The 18,003-nt window shown below is 47.2% G+C and overlaps 1 protein-coding gene across 3 annotated transcripts in view; it reads left to right on the top strand.

Moving 5' to 3' along the window:
• Positions 1–18,003, top strand: part of LOC138455904 (G patch domain-containing protein 4) — a 296,404-nt gene that overhangs the window by 97,443 nt on the left and 180,958 nt on the right. For all 3 annotated transcript variants that reach the window (XM_069607140.1, XM_069607141.1, XM_069607142.1), the window contains one exon: positions 11,244–11,336. In XM_069607140.1, the coding sequence (XP_069463241.1) occupies positions 11,244–11,336 (93 nt within the window). The remainder of the gene's footprint in view (positions 1–11,243; positions 11,337–18,003) is intronic.

Consider the following 18,003-nt stretch of genomic DNA (forward strand, 5'->3'; position numbering starts at 1 on the left):
ATCTTCAAGACACTGACCACTGCACACAAATACATCTCCAATGTGGCTCCTGCCTGCCTACCTAAGCAACTGTGTTTCTCAAAAAAGTGCGATTTAAAACTTTAAGATCCAGATCCAGTACCCATCTGAATGTTCCCAGATATAAGAGTAAAAGAGCAGGTGGTGCTAGCTTTCCTGTAGCTGCCTCTAAGCTCTGAAATTCTCTACCTACTTTCATCCGGAAAGAACCCTCACATCACTGCTTTAAGAAGTTGATCAAGACCTGGCTATTCGACAAATCCAACTAGACCACGCAACCGCCTCCCCTCCTGCCCCTCTCCTAGCCCACGACTCATGCCTCAACTGCTTTGTTCCACTCACGCCCACCCCTCACCTTCCCTCCTCTCACCACCCATTGCACAGTGTGCTTTAACCTCCCCCTGCAATATCGTAACTCAAATGTATAATTGTACCTACCTGTAATTGTAACTGCTGATGCAACCTATTCTGTAACTATCAAAGTTCATTGCTAAAGTAACTGCTGTTGTAACCACTGTTGTAACATATTATGTAACCAACTAAGCTCCCAAGTATCCTACGCCGTGATACCTCCGGATTTGGGCATATAACAAATGTCATAAATAAATAAAATAAACCCACCCAAACCAGGGAGGTTACACCTTTTTACACCAAGCCACATAACACTTATACGCACATAGATTATCTCTTAGGGAATCGGGGGCATTCTTCGAAGGTATGGGAGTGTGAAATCTGCCCAGTTGGTTGGTCGGGACACTATATGGTGGGGATGGAAATAGATATCGCAGGAATGAGTAAAAGGAATTTGCAGCGGAGGTGAACGATTTGCTATGGAGGGATTCACATTTCGCCACCCAATTTAGCTCGGCAGTGGAGGAGTACTTCCAGTTAAATTATAATGGGGAAGTGGATACTAACATGCTATTGGAAGCTGGCAAAGCCACTTGGAGGGGCCTTTTTTCTTCAGTGAAGGGGCGAGAAGAAAAAGGGAGTGCAGATTAGTGGAGGACTGGCTTCGGAAGGATATTGTGGGCTTAGAAAGGCAGATGCATGGCAAGGGGCATTATGCAGAGGCAGATATGGAACTCTTGTGGCAGAAAAGTGTGTAATTGAAGGCAGTGGGATTAGGAGACACCATCAGGAAGCTACAATTCCTCAAGCAAAAACTATACGAGAAGGGGGACAAAGCAGATGCCCTCCTGGCAGCAAGGTTTCGGGCACAGAGGGCTGAAAGCTGGGTCGAAGGATTCTGGGATGAAAGTGGGCAGTTAGAAATGACACCAAGCTGGAGTGAGGAGTGCTTTGCGACCTATTACAAAACGCTGTACAAAGGGGAGGGAAGTGCAGGCCATGCAATATAGTGGATTATGTGGGGCTGCTGGACATGGTGAAGCTCAGAGCGGATGTGATAACCTCTAAAGATGCTCAGATTACAGATGAGGAAGTGCAGGGGTCATTCAAAAGCTACACGGCAAAAAGGCGCCGGGAGAAGACTGCTTTACAGTTGGTTTCTACCAAACAATGTCCCGGGGAATCTTGTCCCTCGACTCGACGGCTATTCAGTGACATATTGGAGACCGGGGTAGTGCCGACCTCCGTTAGCACAGCTTTGATCTCTGTAATCCTGAAGGAAGGTAGGGGTCCGGGCAGTTGTAAATCTTACCGCCCAATCTCTCTGTTGAACTTAGATGAGAAAATCTTCACCAGGGTATTTGCAATGAGAATGGAGGGCATCATGCCTTGCTTGGTCTATTCTGACCAAGTTGGTTTTATACTGGGTAGGCATTGTGGAAATGCGATGCGAAAAACCTTGGAACTGATGGAGCACAACTGCATGGAAGGGGGGGGTGGGCGGGGAGAATCGTGCATTACCGAGTCTGAATGCCGAGAACGCTTATGATTATGTTGAGCGGGGTTTCCTTTTTGAGGTCCTTTTTAAGAAGCAGGGATTTGGAGACCAGTTCTTGAGAGGGGTGAGAGCAATCTACACAAACCCAACTGGGAGGGTTGTAGTCATGGGAGGGAATCTAGAGACTTCCCTCCGGGGAGGGCTGCCCACTCTTACCCCTATTCTTTGCCTTATCTGTTGAACCCTTGGGTACCATGATTAGAAATTAGAGCCCGGTAGAGGTAATAAAGATTGGAGAGACACAAGTATAAAATAGCCATGTATGCGAACAACATGCTCCTCTAACTGGTAAACCTGAAAGTCTTGGTGCCAGCCGTCATGTGGGTGTTGCGATAATTTGACCAGGTATCGGGTCTGAAAGTTAATATGGACAAATAGGGACTCTTTCCGTATGGTCGGAGGGGAGAGGAAAGGAGGGATGACCTTCAGAACCTGGGAATTCCCATTGAAAATGGGGTGATTAAATACTGGGGGGGGGGGTTAAGGTGACTAAAGATACAGGGATCTCTACCATGCGAACTTCCCGATCCTTTTGAATAACCTCTTTATGGAATGAGACCTTTGGTCAGGAATGACAATGTCTTGGTTGGCCACATAAATGCGGTCAACATGATGTTACTCCTAAAGGTGCTCTATCTTAATCAAATGCTCCCAATAGACATGCCGACAGAGCACTTTGCAGAGCTTAAGGTGGATTGCCCGATTCCTGTGGCAGAGGCAGAAGCCAAGAGTAGCACATGCAACCCTTCTACAGCCAAAGGAGAGGGGGGGGAGTGGGACTCCCTGATAACAGAGCAGTGCAATTTGGAGTTCTGGTGCCATATTTGAGGGGAGACAGGGAAAGATAGTGGGTTGGAATAAAGAATTATCTGATGAGACCAGTGACTGGATGCGAATGGCTTTGGGCCCCTCAGCACAGATTATTAGGACCTCTTTGGAAAGTATAGTCGACTAAATCTGAGATGAAGGGAGCAACCACATGGCCATCCCCAGTAAGCCATATTCCATCCCTCCCAAACCTCCCACGCCCCTTCATCAAGGATGATATTCAAGAACCGCTGATTCCAAAAGTGGTTGGAGGCCGGGCTAGAGAGGATCGGGCAAGTAGTGGAGACACTCTGTCTTTCAATACTTGCAGCTGAAGGGGGTTTTGCAGAAAAATAGAAGCTAGGAGTGGAAAGAGACACAACGGGGATGGAAGCTATTTTAAGCAAAGGCACATGTTATGTAGTTGCTGACAAGAATGTCAGTGGAATGTAAGCTTACAGAATGCGCACGCGTAGGGAGATTCTAGTGATGAGTAAGATCGAATGTGCATTCAGTGTTCTCCCGGCGGTGTTGTGCTCCGGGGCCCTTCATTAAAGCTTATACATTAAGTATGTTTGTGTGCAGCAATTTACTACAATTGGCGACGAGAGTACCTTACATTAGTAGAGGCCCCCGGAGCTCCCTCGATGGCTGCATCTAGAGAAGGAGGTTACACCGCCACAAGCCTCGGAGCGGTGCCGTGATCACAGAGGGATATTGGGCTGCCTGCTGATATTCCTACGTGCAGCGCCGGCCAAAAGGACTTTGTTTTGGGCGTTCTGAGCTACTACGAGGTAGGAGGATAAAGTAAATCCAGCAAAAACGCTCCATAAAGTGAGCGCATTTTATGAACCGCTGGCCAACGGCAGTCGCTAGAAATTCGAGGAAGGGACCTTAGAATGTAATGCTACGTGCGGCCATTTTGTGGAGTTGCATCTGAGTTGCCATGGTAACCACATTATGGCAATCGTACGGACTGTGATATATGAACTGTAGCGCCGTAAAACAATCTGAGAACACGAAATCCGCAATGGTCTGTAATTAACAGATCGTAAAGCCACTGCCCATGAAAATAAAGGCGCCAATGCCATATGCAAGTGTTTTGAGGTGAATAAATACATAGCAGGCAAATGAACTTCAACAGACAACCAAACCTACAAACTTTAATACCAGAATACTATCCAAAGGCAGCCACATAATTCAACTCAAGCCAGATGGACAGTGAACACAGACCACAGAGTCTGTAAGTGAATGCACCACCAACACTAAAAAGATTAAAGGAAGAGAAACATAAAGAGAAGACAGCATTATTCAAAATGATATTTCATCATCATGCAGCATGTCACAGCTCCAATGCAATTCCTTCCATGTCCTGGGAATCCCACGTGCCATTGGGAACAATGGATTGATGGTTTCCAGGTATATTTGAGGGATATTGGTCGGAATAAATTTAATGATGATCTTAGAGGCCACATTATTAAACTGTGTTGGGGCAGAAGCTCTAAGAATTTTCAGGGCGCTCCCTGAATTGGATGATGCAGAAGGTTGTTCTGGCGATGGAAACCGCAAGTTTGAAAGTGTGCTAGGGAAACTTGCCAAACACTTTGGCAACAAGACTAATGTTGTATTGGAAAGGTACACATTTTTCTCTAGAAAACAACTAAAAGGTGAATCAATTGACACCTATATAGCGTCTTTCAGGGGACTTAAGTCAACATGCAATTTTACTGGCATCGGGGATGAATATTTAAGAGATGAACTTGTGTTAAATGTAGCCGATTTGCGCATACAACGGAGACTGTGGCAAACAAAAAACCCACCATTGGAGCAAGCTATAGAGATAGCCAGAAGCATGGAACTAGGTGATCACTGCATAAGAGAAAGGTTTGACAAGGCTGAAGATGGGGAGGTCAAGACGATTCAAGATGAACCCAAAGAGGAACTGGAGGAGTCTTTGGTGGCAATGGTGAGAAGAATGTCAACTAACAGTTCAAGAGCCAGCTCTAGAAGAGGCAGAGATACAGGATATGGAAATCAAAATCAAGGCTGTTGCCAAAAAATGCAGCTGGTACAAACATAATGACAGTGATAAAGAATGCACTGCAGCAGCTGTTGAGTGTTACAGATGTGGTCATGTGGGACATTTTGCTAAGGTCTGTAGGAATGTACGTGGCAGGATGGGCAGATTTAGCAGACAACCTTTCAACAGGATGCCTAGAGGCACTGTAAGAATCATTGAGGAAAGTCAAGGACAAGATGACATGTTGATTGTCAACCAAGGGAATGCACAGGTACAAATACTTAACAGTCTCATCATTGCAACAGTCTACGGGTCCATGGATAAACATGCAAATAAATGGCATATCCTTGCCCATCATGGTGGACACTGGATCCCTGTACACCATGGTAGATGTCAAGACCATTGTTGGAGAATTGTCTGGCAAAATGCAAGACATGCAGTGTACTGGGGTGAGGGCACCAGGGTACGGGAAGACCTGTCGTAGGCTCTTGATCCAGCGCAGAAGTAGCACGAACTCCTTCCTCCCCTTAGCAGTTTTGGCGCCTGGGACTTAATGCACACAGGAAACCGCAACCACCACGGGGAAAGAGGGTTAGGGTCCACGGGTTGGATAGGTGTGGGGTTGTAGGATCACCGGGTAGAGGTTAAGGGAGATGTTATGGTCAGGTAGGGGTTAGGGGAAAGACATGCTCCTGATCTCTTGATGCTTGGTTGGTCACACTAAACACCTTAGATCAACATTCTTGCATGCACTCATGAGCATCTCAACAATCATACACTGTCTTACTGCACTGCGTAGGGTGATGTGCTTAGCTTATTAACACTGAATCATAAGCTAGCGCCAAGCATTGCTTACTCCCGCAATGACTCCGTTAGTTGACACTTACTTCAGTGTCCAGTGTCAATCGCACTGAATTTCATGAGCTTGTTCTCAGCCCACCCATTGCTTGGGAACCTTACACATTAGGAACACCTGTACAGCACAGTCTGGGTTTGTACTGGTCCAGTACCAGGCAGTTAGTGACACAAAACGTATTTCTCAAAGAAACTGAAAAAGACTTAGCTTCGGTACTTGTCTGATGTCCGGTTTTGTCTGCGGGCCCCCCCAGCGGTGCCTTGGAAACCGTGAGCTGCGTCTGTCAAATGAAAAGGAATTAGTACGTGCGTTCACGTAGCTTGTTTCTACCACAGATTGGCTCGCACACAATTCTACATGCGGTTAGTAACATCATGCGCCTGATGCCCAAAAATGGCATGTAAGTCTCCTGCAGTGAACTGGTGCCTCCCGGGCCTCTATTCTCCCCGAGGCTTCATGCAGTTAGTGGTTCGGAACTGTGAAAATCTGATAAGTACTTTATCTTTAATGCCGCGGGGCCGCGGCGATGTAGTCTGGGCGAGGGATGGCCCCGCGTAGGAGTTGTGCCCTTTCGGAGCTCCGCGTAGGAGTTGTGCACTCTCGGAGCTCTGCAGGATGCGTCCGCCCGTGAGGAAGTCGAGCGCGAACAGGGTTTCGGGGCTTGCGCATGCGCGGTCTCGCGCATGCGCGATAACTGGGGCGTTGTCTGCACGGGTTGCAGGCCCTGCGTTGCCAGTCCCTGAGTGTGCTGCTCCCGGGGCTGCTGGGAGTTGTAGTCTTCGGGCCTTTGTTTGCTCCTGATGCCGTTTTGGCCCAGCAGATGCCACTCTTCCCCATCTGATATTCCTACAAAGAGGGACAGAGATGACATCTACTGGATAAATAGGCCCCCTTACTGGTGGCTCCCACACTAGGCCCCTGCTGGGCTCTGACAAGACCCCCATAGATATCATTGGATGCACATGGGTCAAGCTAAAGTTCTGTGATAGAGAGACATACTGTAAACTTTACACAGCAAGAAATGGCTCATCTGTAGTGGGTTGGGAGGAACAAGCCGTTCTCCGAGTCAGAATTCACCCAGGAGAAGAAATATCTATACTGAGCGTACTAAAGGATGACGGCGATATCAAAGCTGTCCTAGCAAAACAGTTTCCCAGAGTGTTTAGTGAAAGGATTGGACTTTTAGAGGGTTTTCAGCATAGGATTGTTCTTAAAGGTGCCATACCCATAGCACACAGAGTTCGAGGAGTTCCAATTGGCACGAAAGGAGCATTGAGAAAAGAACTTGCGCATCTATGTGAGCAAAACATAATAGAGCACATAGAAAGCTCAGAATGGCTTGCCCCAATAGTGTTGGTGAAAAAAACCTGATAACACGATAAGGATGTGTGGATTTAAGGTACCTGAATAAGAACTTTTTGGATAGACAGGCATCCCCTCCCGAATATAAGTGAATTATTGACAACTATGAAGCCAGCAAAGTTTTTCAGTACCTTAGATCTATCCTCGGCCTACCATCAAATTGCCTTGGAAGTAGGTTTGAAAAGTCTTACATCGTTTATCACTCCTTCGGGCGCATTTATGTTTAAAAGAATGCCGTTTGGACTTGCTTCAGCTGCTGCAGTGTTTCAAAGGTTGATGTCACATCTATTTGGGGGCCTTGAAGGCGTACACTGCTTCCAAGACAACATTCCGATTTCTGCCAGCACTTAAGAAGAGCATGATGTGAAACTGATGGGGGTTTTGCAAGTGATCCAAAAAAGTGCCCTGACTCTAAAATTGGAAAAATGCAAGATCAAATGTGACAAGGTATCATGTCTGGGTCACTCAATAGATGCTAAGGGCATTAGTCCTAAGGAAGAGTTAATCAACACCATAGTGGGTATTGCTGAACCGGAGAACAAAGATCAACTAAGGAGTTTCCTAGGTATGACAGAATATTATTCTAAGTTTGTAGATGACTATGCCAACAGAACCAAGAATATGAGAGGTCTCTTGAAAAAAAGTTAAATACGTATGGTCAGATGAGTGTAGAGATGAATTTGAAAGAATAAAATCTTACATCAACCAAGCGCCAGCATTGGGTATGTTTGACTGCAAAGCTAAAACAATTATTTCAGTGGACGCCAGTAAAGTTGGCTTGGGAGGGGTGCTAGAACAGCTCCAAAATAAAAACATGGTGACAATTGCATTCCCATCAAGAGTGTTGAGAGGAGCAGAATTAAATTACTCCACTATAGAAAGGGAAGCCCTAGGAGTAAAGTGGATCCTAGAACATTTTAGAAACCTGATTTGGGGTTTACCTGTTCTGCTTAAAACAGACCACAAACCACTGGTGCATGTTCTCCAATCTAAAGCACCCCACCTGATTATCGTTGAGGATTAGGCAGTGGATTCTGGACATGCAGTATAATCTTCATGTGTGCTATACACCAGGTGCGCAAACTAAAGTAGCCGATTATTTTTCCAGGTTCTCAACCAACCATGGTACTGAGATTGAGTCTATGGATAGAGATATCATTGCCACTATAAGCCCGGCCATTGCTAAAGACGAATGGAAAAATATGACTGATACTGATCCAGAACAGCTGGAAATTAGAAAAGTCATAGCCAGTGATTGGAAAGAATCTGGACAAGACCTTGCAGATTTTGTACAAATCAAAGAACTGTCTATGGATCTGGAACACATTTATAGAGGTGATCGCGTAATTCCACCTGTGCAAATTAGAAGGAAATTACTCAACCTAGCCCATGAGGGACACCTAGGAAGGTGTTTAACGAAGAATAGAATAAGAAGTAACTATTGGTGGCCAAACATGTGGAGAGAGCCGGAGGAAATCGTCAAGAATTGCACCGCTTGTGCCGCAAGTGGAAAATCTAAAATATTAAGGAAAACACCACTGCAACCAGTAGAGCATCCAAAAAAATGTGTGGTCCAAGTTGGCAATAGATGTCATGGGACCATTTGAGAATCTTGAAACTGTTAGAATATACATTATAGTACTTGTAGACTACACCTCCTAAATGGGTGGAGTGGGGAGTATCGGAAGAAAGCGTCACCACTGAGAAAATCACATTTCTTAACAGAAATCTTCAACAGAGAATGGGACCCCAAGGAGTTAGTGTCTGAAAATGGGTCACAATTCACATGGTTAGAATTCCAAGGATTACTGAGAGATAGAGCAATTGAACATATAACAACCTCGCTGTACCATCCGATTGCAAAAGGGCTCGTAGAGAGAAAGAATACATTTGTAAAGAGTGTGATTCAATTAGCCATGGCCAATGCCCTCCCATGGAGAGAGACGCACTTAAAGAACCCTTTGTGCCTACAGGTCAACTCCGCACTCCATCAATGTTGAACCCTTCACTATGATGCGTGGCAGAGTTGCATCCAATCGACTGAGACCTTCCTGGATTTTCATGGACACAGGAGAGGTAAAATTGGATATTGATCAGATATTAAGAAGTGTAAGGAAGAAACAGGAGAAATGCAAGAACTATTATGACTGCAAGAATGGGGTGAAAGAAAAGATAATTAAAGAAGGAGATTGGGTTTGCATTAGAGAACCCAAGAAAACACTTAAAGGTGCATCCAGGTTTAGATCGCCACAGAGAGTAAAGAGCTGTCATGGCAAATCGGTGATGTTGGAGGATGGAAGAAGATGGTCTTGTGGTGATCTTGTGAGAATAGAGAAAGATGTCATTAGACCAAGCACGAGTAAGGACAAAGACATTCATCTAGGAGCATCAAGTCAAGTGTACAAAGAAATTTTCAGGAAATCGAGTACCAGAGTAGACCATGATCCAGGAGTACCTGACCATGCGAACAAGGAGTCTACAAATAGTCCCAGTAATGCAAGAAGTGGAGTTCTAAATGGAGGACTATCTAAGAGAAACCGGAGAATTATTCAGAACTTCAATAATGACTATCTTTACTACTAGCAGTTAAACCCCGCCACATTTATCCTTTTCTTTTTATATAGTGCTCAAAGAAATGCTTATATTATCCATCTATGCAAGGTTTAGAGATATGTTCATTTCACCTTCTTCCTTCTTCCCCCCCCTCCTTTTCCCACTTTCTCTTTCCCATCTTTCTATTGTTTGTTTTATATAAAGAAGGGAGATGTTATGTAGTCACTGACAAAAATGTCAGTTGAATGTAAGCTTACAGAATACACACGCGTAGGGAGATCCTAGTGAGGAGTAAGATCGAATGTGCATTCAGTGTTCTCCCGGCAGTGTTGTGCTCCGGGGGCCCTTCATTAAAGATTTAAGTATATGTGTGTGCAGCAATTTACTACAGCACATCATCCAAGGGACTGATCACAAACCTATATAGAGCACTGCTGGCAACGGAGGAAGGAGGGGTGGAAGCCCTTAGAAGGAAATGAAAGATGGAACTTGGAGCGGGAGCTCGATAAGTGTTTGGAGCACCTGTGCAAAAGCGCACACAGGACACCAATCACCTGTCTGTATAAGTCCAACAGCCTCAAACTCCTGTACAGATGGCAATATGCTCCAGACCCCCTTTCAAGGATGTTCGGAGGGGTAGACCCATGGTGCTGAAGGGGCTGTGGTCAGAGGGTGGACTAATGGCACATGTGGTGTTCAGGCCCTAGAATACAGAAGTTTTGGAAGGAGGTATTCGGATGGGTTAAGGACCTGTAGTGCATCGAGAAAAGTGGGGATCCCCTACTGGTGTTTGGCATTTAAGAGGGAGAGGAAGGGTGGGCGCATCTTTCGCACGTACCACATTTTCTGCTTTTGGCTGCCAGGGTGTATATGGTTATAAAATGGAAGGGCCCAGAATTGCCTAGTGAAAGAATGTGGGCCCTTAGGGCAAGGGAAATATACATGATGGAGAATATCATGGGAGCCATTCACAATCAGCAGCCATCAAGGGAAATGGAGTGGCCACCGTTTGTATGGTTTGCAGCCCCAATCAGACCCTGCAGAGGAGAGGGCAGAGTACACAAGTGGGCGGGCATGGTACCTAGGGACGCATGAGGGTCCCAGGTACTAGAGAACTGTTGATTTGTAACCACCTTATCTGCTCATGTGTTTGCTGCCCATCAATCTGCCGGGGATAGGGGATGGGAGGGGTAGGTGAGTTTAAGTTTCTTGTACAAGTTCAAATGTATGCACATGCGGAGTCACGACAACAAGTAGCTGGAGTACGGAAATGTGTTGCTATAAGTTGTGCATGTGAAAACCAAAAGAAGAATTTAAAAAAGGACATCTGATGAGCTCTAAATGTGTACTTAAGGTCTGAATTACTGTTAATCCTGCTTTCCATAATAAAAGCCAGTGTTGCAAGGCCTACTGGTAGAGGGAAGTGATGTGAAAAAGTATAATCTTTATGGTTTATAGAAGTGTAGGGTAGAGTTGGCTCCTAAATTAGGCTAAAACTGAGCCTAACTTGCTGGGAGGAAGGATGCAGGTTGTCTGTATTTAAAAGTATACATTTGGATAATACGTTTCGGTTAATGGAGTGTTCTTGAAATGTATTAATTTGTTTAAAAAAAAAAAATACAGCCTTTTAGGATGAATGTAATGACATTATTTCTATCTCATGTGATTGGGAGCCAATGACATCAAAACTACTTTCTGACTTGTTTATCTTTTACTAGGTGGGTCACGATTCTGCAGAACAATTCACATTCCATTGGTGGGACCACATCTTCAACAAAACGGCTTCAAATATTGACGTAGAGCAAAGCCAGGTGAGCAGAGCCCTACAACTGAACTAGCTTAATCCGTCTATTGCTGAGAACCCGTATACCATTTCCTTGGCACCACCTTCCACTGTTAAGGACGTGGCATACACGTTCTAAATGCATTTACTGCTAATTGCACTTAACACTGCAGGAAACATGCATGTAGCCATACAGAACAGATATGTAGGTGCAATGTTTAGTGATTGTTCCATTTTAGAAATGGGAAGCTTTTGCAGCCTCCTACCCGAGCATGGTCGTTTGATATACATTGATCTTAACTGCTCGCAAGGGAGAAGTCCTCCATGATGTGAGTACACAGGGGGGTGGGGGAGATGCACTACATCAGCGCTGAATACATTTCTTGATTAGATTATCAGCCCAGTGCCTATGCTGAAAAATATCAGGGAGCAAGGGGCATCTACCTACTGTCAATTTTGGCCTTAAGAACATACAGACTCTGAAATGTGGTTTTAAAAGGTTTTATTTTCAAGATGTTAAAAATCACAATTCTTTTTGTTTCTCAGGTTAAGATGCAAGCAGGGTAGATTCATTCGTTTGCGACTCTCCCATTGGCTTCCTACCACCTTAACCCAGGCATCTCTATTCCCCCAGATTTCCCATCTAGCTATTAGTAACAGACTGTCTACTACTGTGGGCTGATAGGCACGTACCTTATGTATTTCGCTCCCTCTGGGGATTTCCTAGGGGTTCCTTGACCTACCACTTCCACAGGTATCTCAACAGGAATTGGTGTTTTGGGTGTGCCAATATAAGACACTCTAGTCCAGCCTCGACCCTCACTTGCTTCCTCTCTCCACTCCCCAATCTTACTACTCCCTCTCGCCCTGCCTCGCCTCTTTCCCACCCCGTCTTTCCTCTCTCCACCTCTCCCCACTTGATTCCTTCTGTTCCTTCAATGTTCACATTCACTCTCCCCTCCCTGCTTTTCTCATCTCGCCCCTCCCTGCTTTTCTCATCTCGCCCCTCCTTGCTTTTCTCATCTCGCCCCTCCTTGCTTTTCTCATCTCGCCCCTCCTTGCTTTTCTCAGCTGGCCCCCTCCTTGCTTTTCTCATCTCGATTTCCTCCCCCCCTTGCTTTTCTTGTCTCGAGCCGCCCCCCCCCCTTTGCTTTTCTCGTCTCGGCCCCATTGCTGTTCTCATCCCCCGCCTCGCTTTACTCTTCTCGTTCCCCCGTTCCAGCATGAGTGGGTGCAAGTCCTTAAGCCCCTCCTTACCTGACCTGCAAATTCTGCCTGACCGTTCTGGGCAAGATCCAAAGGCGACCTGGTGGCAGCATCATCGTCCTCAAGGGGGGCAAATGGAATAACAAGTTCACAATCTCCTAAATAAATGGCTTGCCAACAAAACCTTTGAAGAAGAGATGATCATGGAACAGTTAATTGATTCCCTCCCCTCTTACCTCCAGAAAGTAATTTGCCAACTCCATTAGTCCACTGTTGAGGAGGCTATTAAAACTGAGAACGCTCACATGAGAGATTTGTCTGCTCGAGAAGTGCGGCTGCCTCCAAAGAAACCCAGCGAGCTTCAGCCATGAGAAGAGAGCCCGATGACGAAAAGGCAGTACACCAATGTCCCAGTTTAGGGGATACTGATCTAGAACCAGTGACGCCTACCTATGGACAGCAGACCAGTCTTCTGCCGCGATCCAAGCTCATCTGATGATAGGCCTATGGAAAACCAGGCCATCTGGCCAGAAGAACCCAAAGACGAACCAATGGAAATCGGTCTCCTCAAACATGCTACACCCTGAATGCACATTCTGTGGTAGGTCCCACATTAACCGAAGAAGAGCCTGGCCAGGAATAACTGGCCAATCTATTTCTAGAGGAAGATCTGGAATCGGAGCAAGGCACCTGGGTGGGTTATACCACTGGAGAAACAAATTTACAATTCCATTTTTCTATGAGGGTGCAATGAATCTCGTCAACCGCCCTTCTGGACTTAGTTAATGAAAGGACGGTCATCGGATCCGACCTTGTTTGTATCAAATCATCTGTGTCATTAGGGATGCAGATCTTTATTGCTAAGCAAAGTTTGATTTAGAATCCTGGGAAGGCAGCTTACCGTACCCCTGATAGCTCTGCCTGGGCTCCCAGAACAAGTCTTAATCGGGACAGATTTTCCCCCCTGTGTATCCTGTATCTCCAAAGAGAGTCGAGGGGTGCAACACTCTTCTGATGGGAACAGCAGGAAGTTAGCCAACTGGAAGGGACAGAGGGTGTGGAACCAACAGTGGGGGTGTGTGTCCAGTCCAGTGCCTTGACTTTGTCAAAATGGGTTGGGGGACATGATCCTTAATCCCCCCCCACTCCCACACAGTGCCAGAATGTGTGCTTGCAGGCCCTTAACCCCCTCCTTGCCTGCCGAGTCCAGGCAGGATCCAATGGAGACCAGTCCGTGGGGGGTCCTAAGGAGGGATACTGGCCGGAGCTTCCGACCAAGGATGAGGTCGGGGCCCCACATCGCAGGATCATGGGCCGGCTTAAAGGCAGTTGCCCTCAGCTGGAGCAGAGCCCAGTCTCCCTGAGACGGTGGTGGGCTGTGGGTAGGTGGAGGTGCAAGACGGCCAGCGACTTTCTTGTAGCATGACAACAACAACAGCAGCTTGCTGATGGCGTTGGAATGGAGCGGGATCCTGGGACGCTGGTAAGTGCCACGGGGCCCGCGGAACATGGCAGGGTAAGCATCGTTGGTGGGCTGGCCAGCAGAACAAAGCAGGGGCCAGCCTAGTCGCTTGGACCAAGGCGGAGGAGTGGTAGCAATGGGGGAGGAGGAGGAGGAGGAGGAGGAGGAGGCGGCGTGGTAGCAATGGGGGAGGAGGAGGAGGCGGCGGCGGCGTGGTAGCAGCAATGGGGGAGGAGGAGGAGGAGGAGGCGGCGGCGTGGTAGCAATGGGGGAGGAGGAGGAGGAGGAGGAGGAGGCGGCGGCGTGGTAGCAATGGGGGAGGAGGAAGAGGCGGTGTGGTAGCAATGGGGGAGGATGAGGCGGCGGCGTGGTAGTAATGGGGGAGGAGGCGGCATGGTAGCAATGGGGGAGGAGGCGGCGTGATAGCAATGGGGGAGGAGGAGGCGTGATAGCAATGGGGAGTAGGAGGCGCAATAGCAATGGGAGGAGGAGGAGGAGGAGTGGCAGCAATGGGAGGAGGAGTGGCAGCAATGGTAGGAGGGGGAGGAGTGGCAGCAATGGTAGGAGGAGTGGCAGCAATGGGAGGAGGAGGAGTGGTAGCAATGGAAGGAGTGGTAGCAATGGTTGAAGGAGGAGAAGTGGGAGTAATGGTAGGAGGAGTGGTAGCAATAGTTGAAGGAGGAGAAGTGATAGCAATGGTAGAACGAGGAGAAGTGATAGCAATGGTAGGAGGAGGAGGTGGAGTAGTGGTAGGAATGGGAGAGTTGTCGTCATAGGAATGGGAAGAGGAGGAGTGTTAACAATGGGAGGATGAGGGGGAGTGGTGGTAGCAATGGGAGGAGGAGGAGCAGCAATGGGAGGAGTGGTAGCAATGGTTGAAGACAGAAAAGTGGTAGTTATGGTAGGATGAGAAGTGGTAGCAATAGTTGAAGGAGAAGTCGTAGCAATGTTATGAGGAGGAGTGGTAGCAATGTGAAGAGGAGAAGTAGGAGTGGTGTCAATGGTAGGAGGGACAGTGCTAGCAATGGTAGGAGGAGGGGGAGTGGTGGCAGTAATGGTAGGAGGAGTGGTAGTACTAGGAGGCGGAAGAGTGGTATTGCTGGGAGGAGGAAGGGTGGTATTGCTGGGAGGAGGAAGGATGGTATTGCTGGGAGGAGGAAGGGTGGTATTGCTGGGAGGAGGAAGGGTGGTAGTAATGGTAGGAGGAGTGGTAGCAATAGGAGAAGGAGGAGCAGCAATAGTAGGAGGAGTGGTAGCAATAGCAGGTGGATGTGGAGTGGAATCAATAGGAGGAGCAGACGTGCTCTTAATATGGGGAGTGGTGCTATTAGTATGGGGCGTGGTATGAGGAGAAGGAGGACTGGTGGTAAAAGGAGGAGTAAGGATAAAGTAGTGGAAGGAGAAGATCAAAGGGTGGAGGCGGGAGTGGGAGGAATGTGTGATATCTGAGAGGGAAAGAATGGTGGGAAGGAGACAAGAAGAATGGAGTAAGTAGAGTAGAAAGGGGAGGGTGTGTTTGTGTGCAAAAGAATCCCACTAAGTGAAAGGCACTATCCCAGCTTCCCATAGAAGACTACAAACGGGCTAGAGTAGGGACAGATAGAAAGTCACTGACGTAGCTCAGAATAGTCATCGTCTTAAGTCGATCACTGTCTGGTAAAAGCCAGAACTAGCCATGAGGGGTTACCGATCTATAAAACTAACCTTGGCTACGGATGGTTGGGTTAGGGTGGTAGCCCACAGGAGATGAGATGGCCCTAGGGCCCTAGAATTTATAATGAAATCCCTTGAACTCTATAGGAGACTCGGAGTGGGTTGTGGGTCATCTGTGAAACCCTTCTTAGCCCTTCCCCTTTTCAGTCTCTTTGCAGGGTAGCAGCCAGGTCCTAAGGCTGCTTGTTTTCCTTGTGGGTTCCTTCGTGTACTTGTGAGTTGTTTCCAATTTGGTTTGGGGAGGGTTTCCGTGTCTCATGCTTCGATGCATTCCATGCGCACTCTGATTTTTTTTTTTCTTTTTTTTTTTTGTCCTTCCATTCCCCTGGGGTCTGTCTAGGGATTGTAGGTCAAGTGTTGAATGTGTCTTCTGAGAACTCTGGCCAGAAAAAGTACTTGGGAGGCATCATGTGATAGTGGTACCCACATTTATATTCAAGGCACTTGAGGGGTTTTCATGGACTGGGGTCCCCCAACTCACACTCCCTGTATCTGGCACAGGGCTGGGTCTGGCTTCCATCCATGTAAGCCTTCGCCCCCAAGTTGGGAGAGGACCCAATCTCTGCCCCTCCCTCCCACCCCCCATCCCCAGCAGGATAAAGAACATGTAACATACCTCCACCCTTTTGTCCAAGCCTCCCTCCTCTTTCTGCAAGCGTTCTAACTTTGCCCAGATGTTTGGAGCTTTCTCTCCTCCAAAACGTTTCTTCTCTGGGCTACGCTGGGGAACTTTACATGGAGGTCTTCTGGAGTGCTGATAGGAGAGAAGCCCCCTAGCCTCAGACATAGCACCTAGTCACTTGGTTCACCCACAGGGCTTTGGCCGGTGCCCTCTAACTTCCTTACTGGTAGCATAAAGATTTGGTCCATCCCCTAAATCTAGGGAACCTTCTCCCAAACACTAGGTCCTCTTGGTAGTTGAGGATTACGAGGACAATGGTGTTCCAGATTGTCTCCCTCACTTGGATTGGGAGACTCGTTGTGCTGCATGTCAACAAGTGGCCATGTTATTCTCTGCCCAGGGACACTGTGAGTGTAAGAACACGCTGGACAGGATGTGGTTTTGAAACAAAACGTAGTCTTTATTGACTAATAAAGGAAAATAAAATGGGATCAAATATTCTCCTTAAAAGTAGTCCAAAATAGCTTAGGTCTGGGACTTTTTCAAGGTTATGGTAAGAACCTTGATCTAGTCCTCGTAAGCCCAGCGGAAATCTGCAGCTCCTGCCTTGCCTCGAGTCTGTTCTGAAACTCAAGGGAGAAGAATCTGTTAGTCCCTTCTTACTGTTTTCATTATATGGGGGCTGGAGTTCCAATGTCCAGGAACCACCATACTGTGAAGCCTTGATAAGCCCCCCAAACCCACCCTCTTCTTTCCGGAATGAAGGCAACCATAACTGTTTCTGAACTGGTGAATCGTGTGGACTGCCGTTTGGAATCTCATGCTCCGGTGTTTTGGGTGAGTTAAATAAACGTTGTCTGTTACGTAGGAATCTAATATCTGTAACTTCTCTAGTTGAGGAAAAGGATATTCCGAAGTTTCAGTGTCCCTTACATTGGTTTTTGAATCACTTCCCACGTGCCGATGACTTTGTGTAGACACGTGGGTTTATCCCTAGCATTCTCGCTCGGCCGCTGGCATGTTTCTCGGCCTCTCCCCCGCGGCAGTGGTTGCTCTGGGAACGTCCCCGTTCCTCACTGCTTATAACGCAGCATTTGTCTCAGTGAACTCTGTTCTTTCGCAGCCCGCATTACTGTCCTCTCTGCTCTTGTTTACACCAGCATCGTCTTCGGTTGGGGAGGCTGTCCAGGGTATGTCTTTTCCCCACCATATGTTTTCCGAGGCGTCTTCATACCACTCTCGGTTGTTGTTGGCGAGCCGTATTCCATGGGTAGTACTGGCCCCCCTTCTGACTTCTTGAGACCCTCAGCATGGCTATGGGTTTTACAGTGAGGATACCTGTTCTGGGCTGTATGGCATTGCTAGTGTTGCCTTAGTCTAACCAGTCCCAGACCTTTTCCAGCTGAATTTTACCTGACACCTGTAAGATTTCTTCTGTCAGGTCACTTTGGGCAATTGGATGTTGATGGCGGTAGCTTCCCTTTGGAGCCTTTTCCTTGCTCTTTGCATTTGGTGTTGGTTTTACTAAAGGTGAAAGTGCTGGCTCCTGGTATTGGGAAAGAAGGCACCTATTTTCCTGGGACCCCGTCACCCCAGAGACTGAGCACAACATTTCCAGTCTTGATCCCGTAGTTCTCGGGAAGATCTACTTTTCCAGCATTAGATCTTTTATAGATAAACATGCTTGACAAT

This window comes from Ambystoma mexicanum, chromosome 1p, assembly GCF_040938575.1.
Source record: "Ambystoma mexicanum isolate Mex_15411 chromosome 1p, UKY_AmexF1_1, whole genome shotgun sequence".
NCBI classification, from domain to species: Eukaryota; Metazoa; Chordata; class Amphibia; order Caudata; family Ambystomatidae; genus Ambystoma; species Ambystoma mexicanum.